This window comes from Grampus griseus, assembly GCF_964374135.1.
Source record: "Grampus griseus genome assembly, chromosome: 7".
Classification (NCBI taxonomy): Eukaryota; Metazoa; Chordata; class Mammalia; order Artiodactyla; family Delphinidae; genus Grampus; species Grampus griseus.
In genome coordinates this window covers 16441884-16465009 of record NC_139001.1, presented here as the reverse complement: position 1 = coordinate 16465009, position 23126 = coordinate 16441884, and the positions used below count along the sequence as shown (strand labels likewise).

General features: G+C 41.6%; 1 protein-coding gene across 1 annotated transcript in view; it reads right to left on the bottom strand.

The window, feature by feature from the left end:
• Window positions 1-23126, bottom strand: part of EPHA4 (EPH receptor A4) — a 135943-nt gene that overhangs the window by 48674 nt on the left and 64143 nt on the right. Inside the window, exon 5 of the mRNA XM_082658173.1 lies at window positions 6581-6919. Coding sequence (XP_082514299.1) covers window positions 6581-6919 — 339 coding nt within the window. The remainder of the gene's footprint in view (window positions 1-6580; window positions 6920-23126) is intronic.

Below are 23126 nucleotides of genomic sequence, written 5' to 3'. Positions count from 1 at the left end.
GGCTCTGGCCCAGGGCCTGATTTTGTAAGTAACGTTTTATTGGGACACAGCCACGCCCGTTTACATATTGTCTATGCCTGCTTTTGCTTTACAGATGCAGAGTTGCCTGCTGCAGTGTCACCCTCTTTTGATTTAGTACTCCAGAGCAGGGAATGGCAAACTTTTTCTGGAGAGATCTAGATGGTGAATATGTCTGCTGTGCAGGCAACTCTGCCAAAGGAACTCCACTCTGCTGTGGTTCTGGGAAAGCAGTCTTAGGCAACACATACACACAGATAAGTGGGCCTTTGTTCCAATAAAACTTCTTTACAGACACTGACATTTATTTTCCAAATCTCACAAAATATTATTTTTTGATTATTTTCAGCCCTTTAGAAATAGAAAAAAACATTCTTGGGGGTTTCAAAGCGGGGGATCAGGATTTGGGCTCTGGTTTGCCAACCCCTGCTCTAAAGCACTAACAGAAGCCAGATATTTGTCCCTCAAAAAATATCAACAGATAGTTCCTCGATCTGCTCCTTCCTGTTTAAGCTTATAGGAAATCCAGATCCTTCACATCTCATTTGGGTTTGGCAACCTGTTACCATTCTGCTTGTGCTTTCTGCGTGTAAATTGGATCTCAAACCACACCTGAGGTCCATCCAGCGCTGTCCCCCCCACCAGCTACGGGCCAGAACCACTCCGGCCTGACCCTCGCACTACATCACCTTTACTATTAAGCCAACCTGGACTTCTTGCAATCTCTACTTTCTTCCTGTTTCTTTGCACTTTTAGGCATAATTACACAATGGTCCCATAAAACTAAGAGGCAGGATCTTATATATTGAAGCTAAGGAAGCTTGCACGGGCCCTTTCCAAAGCTTGATTCTTCATCTGATATGTGTAGATTTGTAGGTCTTTTCCTGAAATCACACAAAAGTTGTCTAAGCTTCAGACTCCACCGAACCTGCCCCACTCTACCATGCCTGGAGCGCACTGCTTAACACAATTGCTCTAAGATGTTTCCCTTTCTTCCAACATCTCCTTGAAGCTGTCCTCTTACCATCTAGAAGACAAGTAGCAATTATACCCAGTGGGGATGAGAATTCCCACCGTTCCCCATTATCCCACTCAAATAACATAATATGTCTAATGAAAAGACAGCCAAGAAAGAGAATGGGAACTTACCAGTTGAATAATAAAAGACAGAATGCCTCTTGTACTTAGTTATTTTCTTTTCTCTTCTCATTATTTTGGTTTTATTAACTTTATCACTACTTGACAAAGAACATTCACTGACTGTTTTTACTGTAAATAAATGTGTTAATCAACAGACGGGTATTGAATATCTGTGCTGTGCAATGGCATTACAATGAGGTTCCTGCCACTTTATCGTCAATGTGGTATTTTCTTGCAGTTTTCTTTCCTTTTCTTTTTTTCTTGCAGTTTTCTTAACGGTCCATCCTAGGGAACAAGGCCAGTCTGACAAGCAGCACCAATTCATCTGATGACAAAGCAACTAGGATTCTTCACAAGAGGCCCCAGAGGGCCTTTTATAACTGTCTATCCTCTGAGAATAGTGCTGTGAGCCCTGTGTTCCCAGCATGGAGCGATGGAACCAAACAAAGACAGGTTGGGGGATGGAACTCTGAGAAGGTGGGCATTGCTATGAAGTCATAAAATCTGGTTTTCCAGCATGGCACTAGAGCAGAGTTTCTGCATCTTGGCACTATGGACTTTTCAGACCAGATACTTTGTCGTGGGGCCGTCCTGTGCGTTCTACAATGTTTAGCAGCATCCCTAGACTTGACCCAGTAGATGCAATAGCACTCCCCATCCTCCTAGTTTTGACAACCAAAAAATGTCACCCAACGTGGCCTAATGTTTGGGGAGGGGTGTGGAACACCTAGCCTAGAAGAACAGCTTGAAAGGATGGAGGAGAGGCAGGATTTAGATGCATTCTGGTAATTCTGCTGAAGCATTTTTGGAAGGTTTTCCCACTCTCGGAATTGCCTTAAGAGCCAGTTTCTGAACAACATATGGAAATGAAACCCTCCTTCAAGCCCATACTTCATTGCTCATGGGTATATTCCTGGAATCACAGAATTTTAAAATTGGAAAAGATCTTAGAGATTAGCTAGGTTCAAATAATTATGTAACCCACTGAATATCTGAACTTGCCCAAACCCAGCGTGTTAAAGATGTTTTGTCACTAGGACATGACATCCGTGCTAAAGAGAGACGATCAGACGTATTTCATTGTAAAGCATCTAGAACAGCACCATATGCAAAGTAAAAGTCAAAATGTTATAGTTGTCCTGGGTGCACCTTGGGGTAAGTAGAGAATATCAGCCATAGGGGTTCATCACGATTTAAAACAAACAAAAGAAACTAGAGTTCGGTCCAGCCCCAGAGCTGGGAGACAGGTGTTGGGGGAGGTTTGGGGGTGCAGAGTGAAAACTGGTTCGGTGATATTAAGGTCTACTGCTGGCTGCCATCACAGCAGTTTTAGCAAAAAGTCACAGTTTTGTTGCTTGGTCAGGAAAACGCTGTTTCATTTATACAGCATTTCTCTCTCCTAGACACACATCCTGCATTCATTTCCTTGAGATGGTCCACTTAAGTAAAAGTAAACTGAAAGAAAGTCATCTAGAAAACAAATCACCCAGCGGTCTGCTTATTCATTTTTCATAAGCATCAAAACCATCTCTTCCTAAACAAAAGACGGAACAAACACCATCTCTTCCAAAACAAAAGATGGAAGATGGAGGAAGGAGAAAGAGTTTTCAAGGGATTCTCATTTTGTTCCGTTTGGACTGCAATGGAGGAAAGTAAGTGTAGGGAGAACATCCCTTTTCCTTGTCCGATGTTTTCCTCTGGGGCTACTTCTGCTGAAGCCTCCCCATCCTTGCCTTCTCCTCGCCTCGACTTCATGCTCTTGGCCTGGGCTGCGGGTGGAGGCTTAGGAAGAGGATCTGGGAGAACTCGTAGACATTCGGGTGACCTGAGCAGAGCAGGCTCTGTCCTGGGAAGGAGCCTGCAGTCAGCCAGCTGGGTTACACTGTCCCTGGGTGACACTGGGGCCGTGTCACCGTATCCAGCCCTTTTGGCTATAGATACAAAGCTGACATCCTTTCATCAGCTGTTCGGCAATAAAGCTGGCACTCTGAGTTCCCTTTGTCTTGTCTTCTGTGTCAGTTGGGTTTGAACTCAGGAGGGGAGGAGAAGGGTGTTATTAGCTCCTTAAGACACCAACTGTAAGATTGAGGTTAGAATGGTTTAAATAACCACGTGAGAACACTGGCCCATTCACACCACATCCCACAACTGCATGATCAAAGCCCAGTTAGACCCCCATCTCCAGGCTCAGATACTCAGAGTCTGGTCTCACAAATGGGGAGATGCCAAGCTGACTACAGGAATGCTATTAAGTATCTCATACTTTTAAAAGAAAGCAACTTTCTCCTTTCGGGGGCAGGATTCTCCCCAAGTTCAAGTGCTGGCTCTGATACGAGCTTAGGTGAGTTTCACCTTCACGGTGCTGTTCAGCTGTGACGGTCTCAGAGGTGGTGATGATAAAACCAGGAATTCTAGGTTTTGTGTTTGTTTTTAAATACGTTACCACCGGTGAGAGAAAGGACCCTGTGAAAACAGAGCAAAAATGCAGAGCCATGAAACTTGGTGGCCTCCAGGTGCTTAAAGCTAACATTCATTTATTCTATGTATTCCTTGTAGAGTGAGACATCATTGCCTCTAGAGGTCCCTAAGGAATTTAATTTAATGAAATGATCAGAACAGCAGCAATTAGAATATAATTGTGTGTACGTAAATATGTATAGGGGAACTTTGATGGAGTTTATGGTTGCTACATCCGTCCAGAGTTTTGGCCTCCGTTATTAATCTGCACTACTATGAAGAAAAGGTTTGTCAGTCAAAGATAAACCATCCCGATGATTTTGAATTAGTGAACTCCAAATCGCTGTGGGATAATGAGACGGCACTGTGCACACACACGACTCTCTGCTAAGCAGGGGCCTTCTGGCTGGCCACATAGGAGGTCTCCTTATTGAAAGATTTATTTTTAATTTTGAACAGCTTCCCAGCATTACCCTTTACGAAAATTAAAATAAGGAGCTGGAATTTTGTCCTATTCAGCAAACCTCCTGGCAGGACTGCTCGCCGTGTCAGAGAAAACCTCATTGTGTCAGAGGAATTCCCTGTCCACCATTTCTCTAGATCTAGAAGAATTACACCTACTTTTTAAATAAAACTTTGACTTTGTTTCCTTCCCAGGCATAATGTTTTTGCACATTTTCTTCTTCTGGAGGATTTCTGGCCTGTCTTCCTTGTGTTCTTTGTGCCTTCTGGCTTGGTAGGGGTTGACGTAGTCCCTTGGGGCTTCAATCTTTAAATATACAGAGTCAGAGAAGTCTCCCCACAAAATCTGTGGGAGCCAAGCCTGTCCTCAGCACATCTCCCAGAGGCTACCCTCTGCCAAAGAGAATGACTTCACTTGTACAGCTGAGGCTTCAAAGGTCCATTCCTAGTTTTAATTCCATTAAGAACACAAAGTAGTGATGTACTGGAGGATAGCTGGAAGAATACAGGGGGGCTGAACATAAGAATATTGATCGAATCATAAACCAGATTCTCTAGGGGTGCAAAGACCACTCTGCACCTTCTTGGCTCCCTGTAACTCAGAGACACTCAACATCCTAGGTTTCCCAGGACCTATGTGCAATATTTCCTGCCTTCTTCCAAAAGACAACTAATAAAAAGCTGGCATTCACAGAGTCCTTGTGATGCTATCAAAACCTCCTAAATTGGGCTTCCCTGGTGGCGCAGTGATTAGGAATCTGCCTGCCAATACAGCGGACACAGGTTCGAGCCCTGGTCCGGGAAGATCCCACATGCCGCGGAGCAACTGAGCCCGTGCGCCACAACTACTGAGCCTGCGCTCTACAGCCATGAGCCACAACTGCTGAGCCCGTGTGCCACAACTACTGAAGCCCGTGCGCCTAGAGCCCGTGCTCCACAACAAGGGAAGCAACCGCAATGAGAAGCCCACGCGCAGCAACGAAGACCCAAAGCAGCCAAAAATAGATTAATTAATTAATTAAATAAATTGATTAAAAAATAATTTTAAAAAAACCCCAAAACCTCCTAAATCATACTAGCCTTTGTAGAGAAATAAAAGCGATGACCACAACAGTGTTCACATCCTAGAAGTGCAGAAATAAAAGGCAAAAACATAACAAGAGGATCTGTTCACACCACATATTTTTAAAGACTGGTCACATCTGTGTGACTTAAACTACCTTCTGGGAAGATCTGTCAGTCTAGCACCAATCCAAAATCTTCCCTCAGTCTTAACTTTTTATTTATTCTAGAGAGTTCAGGGAAAAGTGGAAAAAGAATGACTTTGGATTGGGATACTGGAATACTTCTCACTATGGAGTCAATCAGTACAGATATATTTTACTTAACTATTGAGTGCACTTACTGAAACTCTCATCTAAGGGAGCAGTGCACTAAGAGGCGATAGGACTGTTGGCAATTTATGATCCTTTTCTGATGAAGTGGGTTGTTCTTAAGAGCTTCACAAAAGGATAAACCACAGTCCTTTTTTCCTCCTCCCCTTTAAATCCCCAGAAATAAATAACACGGAGGTGGCAATGTGAAACATGTGGTAGAAATCCAGAATGGAAAATTATCATGAGAAAGTGTGGAAACTTCTTTGGGGGAAGAATGGGAGTAAGTGGGTCAGGAGCAGAGCCTAGAAATCTAGATTCTAATTCACACTTTGGAATACCTGATATTCAAGATTGGATAACAGTTCTGTAATTACCGCAGCAGAAACTCTCCATGAACAGAAAATGCTTTCCAGTCATCTGAATTAGAAGAGGAAAGTGATGCAGGAAACAAGGCAAATTAACTCTCCTCCTCCACCTGTCAAGTGTGAATTTAACTATGAAAGTGGCTACAAAAGTAGCATGTGTTTGAAGGAACATTTTGTCAACCACACAGAGCAAGCTACCCATTAAACCATTCATCATTCACAGGCTTACCACCTGGTGATTCCAATAAAGACCCGTGTCAGTTATTCTTTAATTTTTAAAATAAAAAAACAAGATCAAAACTACATCCACTAATGCTGTTGTTGGAAAATACAGCAAATGCCAATATAGCACTCTGTGTTGGTAAAAATCAACTTTATATTCCTAAATAATATGTAAATGTGCTGATATGTGACCATGACCTTGTGATTAAAACGGCCAAGACGCATCCCTTACAAGAGAAGTCTAGCATGGAATGACCCAACCCAATGTCATCTGTTTTCAACCAGACACTGTCTTAGCCTTCATTTAATCTCCACCACCTAGTACAATGCATGTTACACAGTTGGTATCCAAAAAAATATCTGCTGAATGAATAAACATCCTTCTAAGTATCTTTTGTATTACACTGCAGCTCACAGGTTTATGATTAGATCCCTGTAGTTCTTCTTCAACTGGAGAACTTTAGCATCCTTCATGGATATCAACACAAGCTCTTTCTCCAGAAATGTTTAGATAGACGGTAAAGTGGAGCCAATCCCTACCTGCTTGGTTGGTGGTCACAGTGACGGACACAGATTGGTCTGGGCTAGGGTTATACTTGGATACGCCATTCACTGCCCAGATTTCAAACGTGTAGTTGGTATGAGCCAGGAGGTCAGTGATGGAGACCTTGGTGGACTTCAGTCCGTTCTGCTGCGGGGTGTAGTGGACCCCACTTCCGCAGGGTCGGCACTTGCTGGAGTCACCTGGTCCACATTTCTTGCACACGACGTTGTAGGAAATATCCTGGCGGCCACCCGTGTTCTGAGGACTGCTCCATTCCAAGTTCACTGAAGTCTCGTTGACATTTGAAATCAAGTTTAGAGGAGCAGATGGTGGACCTGGAAAAAGAAAGAAACAAAACAAAACATACTATCACATCAAGAACTGAAACTAGCCTCTGGAATCTCTTGGAGCTTATATTCTTCTCTGCAGCTACAAGAAGCAAGACGGTCCTGTTTGGCAAAGAAAGCCAAAAGCAAATCAAGCCAGCAAAAATCTTTTAAAAGAGCAACATGATAGGGAATTCCCTGGTGGTCCAGGGTTTAGGAGTCCATGCTTCCCCTGCAGCGGACACATGTTTGGTCCCTGGTCAGGGAATTAAGATCCCACAAGCCATGCAGCCAAAAAAATTAAAAAAAAAAAAAAAGAGCAATATGATTGAAGGCTGTATGTGTGAGTGTCATTCTCCTTCCTGAACAAACAAATGTAGCATTGACTGCCACTGTGAGACTTGAAACAGCTCTATATCAAATGGGCTCCAAGCCTGACTTTCCATCTGAAGTGGCCAGGCTTTTTTTCTCATAACTTATCTAGTCTTAATCTAATCATCTGAAAGATGGGTATACGAATGTGTTTCTAATTCCCAGGGCTGTTGTGGGACTCTGGTAAATTAATAGTTATATACCACTCCTGAAGATAAATGATGATTCCTAAGTACAGTGCGTCACCAATATGGAATAAAAATAACTGCACTGTATAGATGTGCCTCTTCAGTGTGACATGGCAGTTGAAAGTTAAGCTGTTTATGGTTAATTAAGTAGGAACTGGTTTAACCTGGTTGCAGAGATGTCGAAGGTACAGTTGTTGAGAAATCTCAACTCCAGGGCAGGGATTGTGCAAAGACTCCTAAGACCCCATGTCCTGTCCTTCAACCGACCAGGGCTGCACCAGGCTCTTCTTATGATACACGTTTCCACTGACATCAAAGGTTTCCAAAATATGTCTGGTGGCAGTGGCTGTTTTGAAACAGAACTGATTGCAAACAACATAAATGGTTGGTTTAAAAATAGTAACAATAAATAAGACCACAGACTCACGATGAACCATCTCGATTCTTGCTGTAGATTAGTCTCTATGCCAAGATGTTGTGACACAAACTGTCTTCAGGGAGAAGAATCAGGGTGAAACAGAAAAGGGGGAATTTTCCTAGTCTGAGCTGATTCCAAAGGTCTAAAAGATACCTGCTGCACTCTAGGAAAAAGTATTGACTCACTGCAACAATTGGAAGGTTCTCTCTTTTCTTTCCTCTTTCCCAATTTGGTGTTCCAAGAAAAGAGCCAAAGCAAGTTTCAGTGACAATCTGAGGCTTCTTGCTTATTGTTTCTATTCTACTTCTAATATATTTGTAATGACTGCTTTCAGGGAAATGTGTCCATGTTCCCCAGAAAAAGGAGGTTAACCAGAAGCCCGCATGAGGTCAGGAGAAGCTTTACCTAGTCAACCATAACGGAATATACTGTTCCAGACTAGCCATTGCCAGAGAATTGGAAGAGGTAACTTTTATGAATAAGGAGTCATGTTCAGTATTTATTACTTAGTTCACAGTGATGAACGGCTAAAGGATTTTGGTAATAATATTGAATAAGGGTAATTCACTCTCCTTTTCTCTTTATACAACTTAATTGAAGCCTTTATTTATTTATTTATTTTTGCGGTACGCAGGCCTCTCACTGTTGTGCCCTCTCCCACAACAGCGATGTGGCCTCTCCCGGAGCACAGGCTCCGGACGCGCAGGCTCCGGGGTCATGGCTCACGGGCCCAGCCGCTCCGCGGCATCTGGGATCTTCCTGGACCGGGGCACGAACCCGTGTCCCCTGCATCGGCAGGTGGACTCTCAACCACTGCGCCACCAGGGAAGCCCGAAGCCTCTATTTTAACAAGGTAAGCAGGACCTCCCAATCTCCCTGGGAGACTAATTACCGACAACCTCTCTCTCTTAATGTTAAGACCTGGTCCCCATCCTGAGAACCTTAAAGGAAAGACAGTGCTGTAAAATTTGTGTTAAAGGTAAGATTGCCCCCACAGAGGTCCTCAGAAAGGAAGCACAAATTTCCTTCTTGTTTAGATTCCAAATTTATATCTATGGTCCTTAGTAGAGTAATGGAAAACAACAGGATCAAGTAAATGTTTTTTTGAATAAATGATTAGAGCTATTTGAAATCACAGACTCCTAGAGCCAGATAAGATGTTAAAGATCATTTGGCTAAATAGTCTTATTTTATAGATGAGGAAATTGAGAGCCAGAAAGCAGAGTTGACAATACTGAAAGTTCACGCAACCTAATTAGTGACAAAGTCCAACTAAAATCCCAAAGTACTAACTCCCACACTCTGGGGTTATTTCCACATTAAAGGTAAAATAACAACAAAATCCGTAGCTTCAGCCAAAGTTTGAGAGGTAAAGATAGGAAAAGGGAAGGTGTATCTTCAATCCTGTTCAAATTCTGTACGTGTTTCTTTCCATCATAGTGAAATTGATTGCTAGTCTGTCGCTGAAGTTGACCACAGCTTGGTTCATAAAATGAGTCAAGCCACTGGTTCTTATTTTGCTGTGACTTTCAGGGTTAAATAAGAGTGACTCTCAAATGCATTAACCTCCTTGCCAAGGTTCCTAGTCCACTTTCACATGGGAAAATGTGACACAATGAATCAAGCACAGAAGCAAAAAGTCAGTAATTAGTATGTAGGACGGGGCATGGCAGTGTCTAAACAGAGAAGAAATGGAGCAGAAAACTAAATGGTCACAGGACTCAGAGATATAACGCTGCTACGTGAAAAAAAAATACAAAGATGCTGTAGGGTTTCAAAATGGAGGGCTGGCATTAAAACAAGACGCAGTGCGGAATAGCCTTCTTCCTTGGGTCAGTGATTCTTAAAGAATCTACCCTGGGGCAAATGCTCAACGGAAGACAGAGAACTAAGCAAGTTCAAGTTCAATGCTGTCTCCAGGAATGGTTTGGTGACTTGTACTGCGTATGTGTTATGTTTTGTTGCCATAAGGAGTGATGGTTACATGGGGGCACAGCAGCAGCTTACACATTGGACTATAGCCAGAGAATTGAGGTAGGGGGAAGGAATAATAGGAGTGTGCACCTAGTAGAGGATTATTTTGGCCTCTGCATAAACCTGGGAAAGCACACTTGCTTTATAAATTAAAATCACAATGGTGGTTGTATTGAGTTTTTCCTTTTCAAAAAAACTTTGCCAATTAAAAGATGGTAAACACATCAGGTGTGTTTCCATGTCTAGGGAAGGGCCATCTCTTCCTCAGAAAAGAAAGTATCCTCTTCTCAAGAAAATGAAAAAAACAGCATGGCCTTTAATACAGCCAAGTCAATCTGGGCCCAACGGTCATACTTAACGGCAGCATCTTAAAATAATTACCTGTAGAGAGGACTAAAGAGAATAATACAGGCAACATGAGTAACACTGAGTTTTCTCAATAAACACAAGGCATCCAGAAGGAAAAAAAACTTAACTCTTTTTTTAAAGTATTGAAACCCAGCAGGACTCTGTAGGGCCTTCCTGGGGACAGATCCCCATGGCCCCTCTCTCTTGTGTGTGGAAAAGCTTTAGCCTCCTAGGCCTTCCCCGAGTTCCAAAGAGCAAATTTAATCAGGGAAGTGAGAATATGCAGAAACAAAGGAAAACAGTCAAGCGAGACAAAATAATAATAGTTTAGCCATAAAACAAAGTCAAGGACCTTTAATTCCTCCTCAAGGGCTACAGTTAATATCCTGAACCATAACCTTGACTTGTTCTGTAGATACTAAAACCCCCATCAGGTAAAAGAAGCTAACTGCATGCTGACACAAGCACTAGACCCCAGGCCAGTTGGAACCAGAAGGTCCATGACTGAGATTCCCAAAACATCACCCTGTTACCTCACCATCAACCAATCAGAGAATTGAGCATGAGCTGATCACATACCTTGAGACTCTCTCCCTCACACTGTCTTTAGAAACCCTTCCCTGAAAGTCATCAGAGAGTTCCAGTCTTTTGAGCATTAGCTGTCCATTCTCCTCACTTGGGGCCTGGCAATAAATGCTGTACTTTCCTTCACCACAACCTTGTGTCAGTAGATTGGTTTTGCCGCAGGTCAGGTGAGCAGGCCCAAGCTTGGTTCGGTAATAGCATCATATCTAGATACTTAGGAACAATTAAATTTCTGACAAATGCTTGCCTTTCTCATCAGAAATATGCCTACCTCTAAATGTCTCCAATTTCAAATATGAGATTTATAACTAATAGGGATAATCGTACCAGTTAATTTTCTAGTCTCCATATTGACATAGTATGTACCAAGCATACACCAACATCAGGTAGCTGCAGGTCATTGTGAATTATAAGGTTTTATGTCTTCCCAAACTGCCCACTACTAGCCTCAATGTAGGACTGGCAGTAATCCTGCTTATGAGATTATTCCATATTTCAGGGCATTATTTCTATTTCCTACTCTGTTTGGAACATGTAAAGGGGTCTTGCTAATCAGACACCCAGTACATATCTGTTTTTATCACAGTCTGTGTGCTCCTCAAGAGAAGAATTGATGTCTTCCTCATTTCCCAGTATCTCCTATGATTCCTAGTTCAGAGCAAGCTCAATAAACTTTTGAGGAGTCACGAATGACTGGATGGAAAACTAACAAGGTCCTCTAATGCATCTTCTGCCCATCTACCTACAATGTTATTTTAAGCCTGTTAATTAATACAAGCTTCTCTGAGATAAGGCTGTACTAGCCAGCTTTTCACATACTGATTCATTACCATTAAGCCCTGTAAACGAGTATCTCAGAGTAGCTAGTTTAATTCAAGTTCTTCTTTTCTACATTTTAAAAATACTTTGGAACAAGTAGGGAGGGCTATGTATCATATAGAGGTGGTTTCTTCTGTTAGGAGGGACTATGGAATCATTTAATTACTCAACAAATATTTATTGTGTCCAGTATTTGTCACCTGCTCTAGAGGAGGGAGGAAAAAGAAATATTCGGATTCATTTTGATACTCTCCTGGATAGTTGAAGGAAGGGGCAGGAAATCAAAGGGGGAAGGAAGAGACTAAAGGAAGTTAAATATGGACCATGTGAGCATCAGGAGGACGGAAGGGCAAGTACTCTTTCCTCTCTTGTTTTTCTAGCTCCACAACCAGCCAGTATGGCTGGAAATTCAGAATGTGGGCTCTATCAATTGAAGTTTTGTTAATTTGGGATTGGTTATTTTGACTTTTCTTCCTCCATCTTGACTTCAGGGAATGATTTCTTCAGGCATGAAGCTCTGGAAAACTTTATCTCTGAAGACAGTTAATTTTAACGGTTTCATGGGCCTTTTCCTTATTAGCCTTTATAGAAGTATGGTTTTAATTTTACTTTTATGAGCAAAATTAAGACATTTTAAAATACAAATCAATCAAATACTGAAGTATATTTAAGGGGATAATAAATATCCTTCCTTTACATTTTTGGTTTTATTTGTAAAACCTGCTTGATATTCACATATAAGCCTAAGGTTGTCTCTTCCTGCATCAAAGAATGGGGCTAGCGTGCTAAACTATTTTAAAGTTCTCATGTTTAGAATGCCTTTCACATTTTTAACATAATTTAGTGGCATGGGTAATAGCTTAACTACTAGAACCAGAAGTCAAAGGCAATAACCCTTAACTTACTAACCCTTTAGAACAACATTCAACAAACCTCTGTAAAGGGTCAGATAGTCAATATTTTAGCCTTTATGGGCTATATGGTCTCTCTAGCAACTGTTCAACTCTGCATGGCACCTTGAAAGCAATCAAAGACAATACCTAAACAAATGCATATGACTGTGTCCCAAGAAAATTTCATTTGCAAAAACAAGGGCAGCTGAATTTGACCCTCAGACCATAGTTTCCCAAGCTCTGCTACAGGGACTTTGATAGGAGCGAAGCACTCTCTTCCCATAAAGATGATGACTCGTAATTTTGCACATAATTCTAGGGACTTCAAGCATACTCTGAACTAATCTAAGGAGATCACACCCGTGATTTACACACTTATACAGGTCAGGTAACAACTCTGGCTTCTGAAGTCCGAGTTACACCTACTTTCTTTGATTAAGCAAGGAATAAAATACAGAAAATATTATGGCCTATGTTTTGGGTTTCTCATTGCTCTGACAGAAATGGCCTCTGTATTTCTTGCCACGGTGGATAAATTTAATGAACATCCATTTGCTTCACGGGGGTGAAAGACTTTCTGTATCGCACAGCAGGTACTGGTGGAAGGTGCTACAACGGGTAATTATTATTTTCTAGTGGGATGTCAACTTGCATTCAGTTGACAGGAGTTTGACAGTATGAAGTCCCCAAGAAACGGTAGCCAAGTTACAGCAGAAGCAAAGGACTATCGCGTCATATCCTGTTACATCATAAAAGAAATCTTGATCTTCCTTAACCTATCATGTGCTTTCCTCTGGGAAAAGACAAGCTTTCAGAAATGAACCACACACTATCTAGAGAAATTAAATGAATGTGACATTTAACAAGGGCAATATTCCAAGCATCAAAGAAAATTCCAGTAATTCCACAAATCATAATTCTTCCCTCCCATGTATTAGACGAAAGTGTAATTCCTGAGTAATTTAGAAAACATACTTGATGGCTTATGCCAGGATTTAAAGTAGCCCATTTAGGACAACCTGATGTTTTACAAATACACATGAGATCTGTAGGAGGCTTAATAAAATGGTTCAAAAAGGATCAGCCAACGGTCAATCCAAAGTCAAAAACACCTCCATTGTGAACTTGGGTGTTTGTTATAAACCACCCCATGGAAAGCCTAGGTCAGGATAATTGCACCTTATGTACCCCATGCCAAAGTCACAAGTCAGGTAAAATTCACTTCTTTATTCTTAGAGCAAGTAACTGAAATTTCAGCAAATGATGGAAACCCGCTTTGAGAAACGCATTTAAAAGTAGGTTCTGCCAAAGGGTTTAAATCTACATGGACACAAAGTGAAATGTGCCGCATGAACCCGAAATTTCTGTTACTTAAAACAACTGAAGTGCTAGCAGACTCCAGGACCAAAGGGTCAAAATAAGTCAAGTTTAAAACTCACATTGTCAGTAAAACTTGAAACCTGCAACTCAAATTCTTCAGACTTGGTAGTTGTGCCTGGAATTGTCCCCTGGCTTCTTCAAGAGCAGCCCCCTCCCCGCCTCCCCCGCCCCCTGGGGGGCGTGTCTCAGCTCAAATCTCACCTGACCACTCTCGGCTAAGTGAAATCTTCCCTTTCCTCTATTTTAACCCTGTCTCATGATCTTTGTTTTTTCTTTCTTGTGAGAATTTTACATTATCTTGTTTATTATTCCCATGAAAACAGAAGCTCTATGAGAACAGGAATCTTTTCTCTTTTCCGGTTTATGAGCATCTTCCAGCCCTTAGAAAAATGCCAAAGGTGCAGTAGATGTTTCCTAAGTATCTGCTGAACAAGTGAAGGAAGGATGATCCTTTAAGCCCAGTCCAGCTCACCCCTCAGAAGCATCACAGCCACAGCACTTCGGTATATCACATCGCAAAAGGCAAAGGTGACGGGGGAAGAAAAAACGGCAATTACATGCTAAAAGCTTTAAAAAAAAAAAGTCTGCAACCAGGGCTAGGAGATAGCTGCTAGGAAACCAAAGTAGCCAGGCTCAAGTATAAAGCAGCTTCCAAAGCTATCACACACTTTTAATACTTAGCTGATTTTTAATCACCATTTTAAAATTCAATGCCTGTGCCATGAAATTAATTCTGGATATGGAAGAAACATTCCCCCAGAGCATGGGCAGAAACATAATTCTTAAATGATCAATTTCTTGAAGCGCTACTGTCATGCAACTAAAATGCCGAGGCAACCAGGACAAGACAGAGCTTCCGAGGAAGAGGCACCTCGGGTCTTGAGTTCCATTTCGTAAGGCGTCGTTAATCATGTACAACTTTTGGACTGTCAATAATACTTCAGTGCCTTAGCTGTAAAACCCTCTAACCCTTCAGATAAGCCTTTGTTAATCTCTCTCCAGCTGAAAGACAGGTTATAAGGCAGAATAAACAGTTGGGGTGTGTAAGTTTTGACTCTGAAACAAAGCCCATGCATCCCCCCTGACAGTTATATACGTGTCACTACTAATTGCCTTCTCTCAGACTTTGCTGCTGTGGGTGAGTTTACACGGAGACTGCTGCTGGGACACCTCTTCCAAGATGTATGCACAGCGCGTAACCTTTTATAGCGGCAGTTTATGTTTTTAACAACGAATAGAGTCAAAGCAGAACTGCCCATGATTAAAAAACAGAACCATTCCAACACATCAATCACTTAGTACTGTCACGAAAAATTCTTGGTTTCCTGTAGAGGTAACTCCTTGCTGAAAGTTTGCTACCACCTACTTTTTCGGTATATCTATTTTTCCTATTCTACACCCAGGAACCATCTGTCTTTTCTTTACTAGGTTAATTGCAGTTGGAGTTTCTTTATTTTAAGACGACTAGTTTATGGCTGAAGTGCTTTATACAGTTAACTCTCAGTTATCCATGAAGAAGTTACAATATGGAAGACCACGAAAAGTAATTTTTTAAAGAAATTTCTAAGTATTTTGCTTTAGAATTAGCTAGCCTGTGAATTCATCTCTTGCCAAGTCCTTTTTCATCCTTTATCTCATTTAAGCCCCATAATAAAATCTGTCAGAACAGTACTTGTTACCCCAAGCAATCTGATGACCAAAAACTAAGATATGAAAAGTGAAGCAACTCACCCAAATTCACACAGCCGATAAGTGCGAAGATAGGATCAGAAAGCCTGATTCAAAGGCTAAAACGACCCCCTTCCCAGAGATACGGACAATTCCAAGGAAAAATGAAGCATATCTACGATTCTTTGTGGACCCAGCTGGAGTGTTCTCACATTTCTCCTGGCTGCCCTGCCCTTCAGGAAGTTCGCTGGCATTACCTCCCAGATGGTGCTCTGTTCTCTCTGCCTGGTTCCTACATTCCACTCAAGAGTAGGAGTTTTTGTTAAAGATGCTTTCCCGGGTGGAAGGTCACGGGAGGGTGGGGGGCAATTCTATCTATGCAACAGGCCTCTCCCCTCAGTCCATCTTCTGCCGAGCTGTAGACGGCATGTAGAGCAAGAGTCAGCTATGACAGGAAAATCAAAATGCTGATAGCAGAGAGGGCATCCACTTCTCACCCCAGGGGATCTCAGGAAAGTGTCTAATTGACCTTGTTTCACAGAAGCATGCTGCGCACAGCCACTGTAGGACTTCCAGGAGTCGTGTCAAAAGTGCTATCCAGAGATGACGGGGCTCGGGTGGTAACAAGCCATTCTTAATTATTCATGGTGGTGGAAAAATTGTAATAACCTGGCTAAATGACGCTGGCAGAAGAGTCAAGTCTTTCACTTGGGCACACATTCGTGTTCCTCAAACATATGCATGTTCCGGCTGAATCCACATTGTACTATTAATCCCGATAAAATGTCCACATCGGACTGCTTATCTATATAAAGCTAGAATAAGGTTGGAGGATAAAATGCTGAGGCTAAGGTAGCATTTTTGAAAAATAACTCAATGAGCTGATATCTGATCTTTACTGAATACCTTAGAACTTTTAAAATCATACCAAACGGCAAGTGATCAGCCTGGGGTCTGTCTAGTGCTTTCCATTAAGCAAACTTGATGCTTTTTTCCCCTTATATCCTTAATTGTCTTTAGACAAGAATCATACACTTGGGTTCTTTAGAGGTAATTGTTTCTATTCACAGTCAAAAGGCTGAAAGATAACTTAAAAGGAAGAAACAAGGATGTGGTTTACTCACTAACTGATGTCAGACCTTGAACTAGAGATCTAACTAAAGATGCAGCTTAAAAATGGAATGGGTGGAAGGCTGCATCTGAATCATGAAAATGGCTTTGGTTGTTTTGATCAGTTTTCATGGTCCAGAGGACAGGCACATTTGGTGGCCTATCAGCTGGCTTAACAGGCAGTGGGACCGTATGTTCTGCCTTAAAAACTACGTCACATGATCTGGAAAAGGGGGAGTTGGTGTCTCAATTGAGTTTTTGTCCTATGGAATGCAGTATGAAACTACACTCTAATATTGCAAATTTTATAAATCACATGAAATAACCAAACCTTAGATTCAAGAATTTTCATAAAAGTATGTTCTCAAAAAAGGATTGATAACATAGACAATAAAATGTGAAGTGGTTAGGGATCAACCAATGGACCTTCTGAAACACTTTCGTGAACAAAACTTTAGGAATCTTTGGCCTTTATTCTCATTCTTCCACTAACTAGTCTGTCACCAGAGCCAATTACACTCTCATTGATCAATTTCGCAGAACGTCCTCCCTTCCATCATTATATTATTAGTTACTTGCAGTTCCAAGGCAAAAAGAAATATGCTTTTGGGTGGGGAAGAAACGTAGTGTACTTGAAACCGATAGCTACCTTTTTATCCTGTGGTTTATAACATCAAAGTCTCCTGTTAGACATCCCTTCCAAAATCCCTTAGCTGGACTGTTAAGCATTAAGTCTTTGGGGCAGAGATGAACATCAGTGGAACCTTCAAGGGCTTGTTGGAAAATGGATATGAGATTTCCAAAATTAAAGCACTTAAAAAATGAAAAAAGGGCTTCCCTGGTGTCACAGTGGTTGAGAGTCCGCCTGCTGATGCAGGGGACACGGGTTCGTGCCCCGGTCCGGGAGGATCCCACATGCCGCGGAACGGCTGGGCCCGTGAGCAATGGCCGCTGAGCCTGCGTGTCCGGAGCCTTTTCTCCGCAACGGGGAGAGGCCACAACAGTGAGAGGCCTGCGTACCGCGGAAAAAAAAAAAAAGAAAAAAGTCTCTCTCTTCTCCTGACCTTGGAAACAAGTAAGGACGATGTTATTTTAATTTGCATTCAAATGTTAACAACGCAGTCACACAGCACCACTGGGATCCACATCGGGTTTCCACTGAAGATTGCTCATCATTTCATTATGGTTCATTATGTGGATAACTGTCAGAAAGCATTAGAAGGGAGGGCTTTGAGTAATAGAACTGAAATGGTAATTTTAAAACAATACATTTTCTAGAGGAAATACAGTGGTGCGATAAATTCAATTAGAAAAGGCAAATGTAAAGACAAAGTAAGTGATGCTTTGCTGTTTGGAGCTAGGCTGTTTCAATTTCTTGATAACCTAAACCTGCAGAAAGCTCTCCTCAAATCAGGACCTTTCGTCACAGATCTTGGTAAATTTGCCCTCATTAGCACTGAGCTCCTCCAGTACAAATTGTCTTAAAAGCTGCAATTTTGGAATATTTTAGCCACATCTAAGTATCAATCAATCATTCTTTGTTTGTTTGGCATAGCTGACTGAATTATTCAAGGCCGTTTACTTACAGACAGATTCGTGAAGGCCCTTCAAGTTGGCAATCTAAAATAATAATCTCTTATTTACAGAGTGCCCCCAATCATGAGGCTCTAATAAGTTTCATCAAACAAGTTAAACAAAGAGGACCCAACAGCACAAGGACAGATTTCCAATTGAAAAGTACAGAGCACCGTAATGGTGCTCAGAAGTAGAAGAGGCAAAATAACAAATCAGTTCTTTCTTTCCAGATACACAAAGCCAATTTGCTTTTTCACAAGGCATTTTTTCCAGTACATTTTGAAACACAATGAAGGATTGGAAAGTTACCTTAAATGTAATACTGGTTCTGTCTTCCAAAGGGGGAAAAGAACACCGACTAGAATCATTGAACGAGCAACTGAATGACTAAGGCTTCAAGGTCTCCCAGCATTGCTGATCACCAGACTATGTTCCCCGACTACAAGGAGAGGTAAAGGAAGGGGAAAGAGATCTGGAGGAGAAGCGTTGGTGATCATCAGAGTTAAAGGACATTGATTTCCTTGATAAAAATCACACTGACCGGTCGGAATGGCCATCACTAAAATGTCTACAAATAATAAATGCTGGAGCAGGTGTGGCGAAAAAAGAACCCTCCTACACTGTTGGGGGAAATGTAAATTGGTGAAGCCACTATGGAGAACAGTATGGGGGCTCCCTAAAAAACTAAAAATAGAACTCCTGTATGATGCAGCAATCCCACTCCTGGGCATATATCCAGAAAGGACGAATCTCTAAGTCATAAAGATATGTGCTCCCCACGTTCACAGCAGCACTATTCACAGTAGCCAAGATATGGAAGCAACATAAATGTCCATCCATAGATGAATGGATAAAGAAGATGTGGTACATATATTCAGTGGAATATTACTCAGTCATAAAAAGACTGAAATGCTATTTGTAGCAACATGGATGTACCTAGAGATTATCATACTAAGTGAAGTAAGTCAGAGAAAGACAAACATCATGTAATATCACTTATATGTGGAATCTTAAAAAAATGATACAAATGAACTTATTTACAACACAGAAATAGACTCACAGACATAGAAAACAAACTGTTTACCAAAGGGCAAAGGAGGGGAGAGGGATAAATTGGGAATTTGGGATTAACAGATACACACTACTATACATAAAATAGATAAACAGGGACCTACTGTATAGCACAGGAAACTATATTCAATATCTCATAATAACCTCTAACGGAAAAGAATCTGAAAAGGAATACACACACACACACACACACACACACACATATATAACTGAATCACTTTGCTGCACACCTAAAACACTGTAAATCAACTATACTCCATTTTTTTTAAATCACATTGAAATTTCTTCTAAGAAATGGTTCATGAAAGCAAAATCCCTTAATCAGCTTAGATGGCATCCTTGTATGTATGGAGGCCTGCGTGTCTGCCTTGCTGGCAACGTCTCCAAAAACCCTGTTGACCTTCTTGACTGATGTCTGTGCCTAAAGGGAACACTGACATTTCCACTCTTTGGCTGTAACCTAGTAACACAGTGGAGACTCCACAGTGCCCGTGTTTGATTATGCAACTCCAAACCAGGTTGGATTTTCTTCATCTGGGAGACAAATGAAGTACTCGATTTCCATTAAGGGAGAATGTTCAGAACACTTGAAATCTCTCTCTAGAGTCATCAATGAGCTGAAGAAATGGCCTGAAAGTGACAAGGACAGAAGAGAGGGTCTCCCATCACATGCGATCCATCAGGGAGGCTCTAAATTCCTACTGGCTAAAAGTGGTCCACAGACCAGCAGCATCTGGGGACTTGTTAAAAATGCAGAATGTCAAGCCTGACATCTACCAATCCCTAGGTGTCTTTCGCGTGATTCTGCGCACACTCATGTTTAAGAAGCATTGTTCTTACTCTCTATTCTAACAGGTACAGATTATTTTCTTGAAAATGTTCACATGATGCCTCCATTGAAAACTGCCTATCTAACTCACAGCCATTTATGCTAACCTAACCTAACCAGAAGCTCCATCCAAAGTCCTCCTAGAGATAAAGTTTATTCTCCATTAAATTCTCTGAAGTTCTCCAGCAATGTCGACGGTGTGAAGAACTTCTTAGGTGTTTCCTTCTAAATTAGCCAATGCTGCTTGTATTCCGGGTCTAATCGTTCTCCAAGTGAACAAAAACCTGATTTTACAAGCCAGTGGAGCAGAGTCTCTCTTTGGCCAGAAGAATGAGTCTCAGAGAGTGTGTTTTATTTCTTCATTAGTGTGCCGTCACAGTGAGCGATCACTAAACTCAGGGCTGCATAAGAATGTTGGGGTTAAAGACAGCATAATGAACAAAGAAGTCCCTGATTATCATGGCTGTCAGCACAAGGGGATTGGGTTTGTCACCTGGCTTAACCAACTGGGAAGAACTGATTAGAGGCTGGAATCACTTTGAAAGGATCCCTGATGTTTATGTTCCTTTCCATCCCCACATCTTGTCAGGAGAAGCCGATAAAGCTGGGGGCGGGGCGAGGGGGAAGGGCTTCATTTTCTGGGTTATTTGATCAAGGGGTTCTCTGAGAAACTCCCACTGTCTTCTCTATTGAAAAATCTACCACCGCACTGTCCAATGGAACTTTCTGTGATCATAGAAATATTCTATAGCAGTGCTGTTCAGTATGGTCACCACTAGCCACATGTGGCTGTTGAGCCCTGAAATGTGGCCATTAAAACAGTCACGTGTGCCTCGTGGCTACCGTCTTGGACAATGCAGGTCCACTGTATTCACCAGGATGGAAGAAATCTAAAAGGAGAGCCGTAGGCTAGAATAGATTCTAATTCTTTTGTTTAATTTACTAGTCTATCTGTTAGCAAAATATGGTCACCTCCCAGATTACCCCTATCTCAAAGAGGTCTTAAAGAGTCTTGTGTAGTTAATATTTACTAAATTAAAAAATAAAACTTAAAAATTCAACTCTGTAGAGAAGTGGTCTCAACCTTGTCTGTACAGTAGAATTATGGGGGCAACTTTTGAAAATACTGATGCCTCAGTCCTACCCCCAGAGCTTCTGGAGTACAGTACAGCCACTGGTAATTTAATCATGTAGTCAAGTGAGACAATCCCTTTAGAGGGGCAGTGAGATGCACTGGCTGTCTGCTGTGGAGGTCATTTGGGGAAGGAAGTGACCAGCTGGGGATAAAAGAAGAGAACAAACATTCGTTATATCCCTACCATGTGCCAGACCTTTGCAAATATCTTCTTGTTTAATTCTTCTTCTTTTTTAAAAATATTTATTTATTTATTTGGCTGCTCTGGGTCTTAGTTGCAGCACGCAGGCTCTTCATTGCCACGTGTGGGATCTTTAGTTGAGGCATGTGGGCTCTTTTAGTTGCAGCATGCAGGATCTAGTTCCCTGATCAGGGATCGAACCCAGACCTCCTGCACTAGGAGCACGGAGTCTTAACCACTGGACCACCAGGAAGTCCCTTCTTGTTTAATTCTTAAAACCATCTCACAGTTAGATAGTGAGAACCCCATTTTATAGATCAGTAAACTGAGGCTTGGAGAGATTAAGTAGCCTCTCAAGTGTGTGGTATTATTAACATCAGCACTGTGTTTCCTCTTAACTCAGAGTCAGAGAGATACAATAAATGCAATGATCTTGTTAGGAGAGTGTTAAGGATCACATATTGCTTTGGTATTTTCATGGGTCTCTTATCAATGGCACAAAAAGCCACCTCTCTTGAAAACAATCCCTGAAAAATGCAAAAGTTACTTTCATGTTAAACTTTCAGGTCTAACCATAGGCTAAAATCAATATTTTCTTTCTCTCATTGGCGTAGTCAGGGTAAAGCTAATAATTTACTCCTACAGAAACATACAACTCCAAGGGTTCAGAAACCACTTTTACACGTATGGTAAACATACCAGTAACTCAGGCATGTGGCAACCTTTGGGGTCTCCCTAAGCTCCCACACGGCAAGCTGCAAGAATTAAGTGATTGGCCTGTGGCCCCCTAGAACGCTAGATAACAGATCAGAATCATAAGACTAAAAATACCTGGGAGAAAAAGCCAGGTCGCCTTGCCATCACAGGTGAATTTTATGAGGTTCACAATCAAGCCCCAGCCTGGAGAAGACTTCTCCGTGTGGAATGTAGGTGTTGGACTGCATGATGCAAATTGAGGGCAATATCACACTGTCGTCCCACTATATTTCCCTCTGAGCTTGCTATTATGCCCTAAAATCTCAACTGGAGAAATGTTGGTAGTGGGTGTGGACAGAGGAGGAGAGTTTATTATTAAACTAATTGCACACAATGGAACATAAGAGAAGAATATTTAGATTGGAAAAGAAACGGGCTGGACTTGAGCATATCAAATATACGTGGCATCCAGAGAAAGTACTTAGTCTATGGAAGGAACAGAAAAAGAAGATGAGGAAATCTTCGTCCAGTTATGTTTACAACTAAGCCTGGCCCTAATATACTCCTTCCCTCTGAAAATTTGTGCATGAGCTAAGGAAGAGGGCAAGAGTGCCCCCCAATAAATAGAAACTGTGTGAGGCTTCTGGTCTTGCAGCACCATCACCAAGCTGGGCTGTAGTCCTGGTCACGACCCCTAACATCTCTGAGCTGGTAGTTACCTCATCTCTAAAATAAAGATAATGTCCATCTCGTAGATTGTTATCATATGAGCCCTATGATAAGTTAATCAAAAGTGCCTAATGCATCACTTGGTATAATGATAAAATGGTTGTTGTAGTTATTATGACAATAATTATTATCCTCTCTGGTTATGAAATGAACTCCGGAGGGTACAGCAATTTCAGTACAAATTTGGGATGGCCCTGACGTTTCTCCGCTCACTCCTTTTTTTGGTTGTTGTTTTGCTTTTTGTT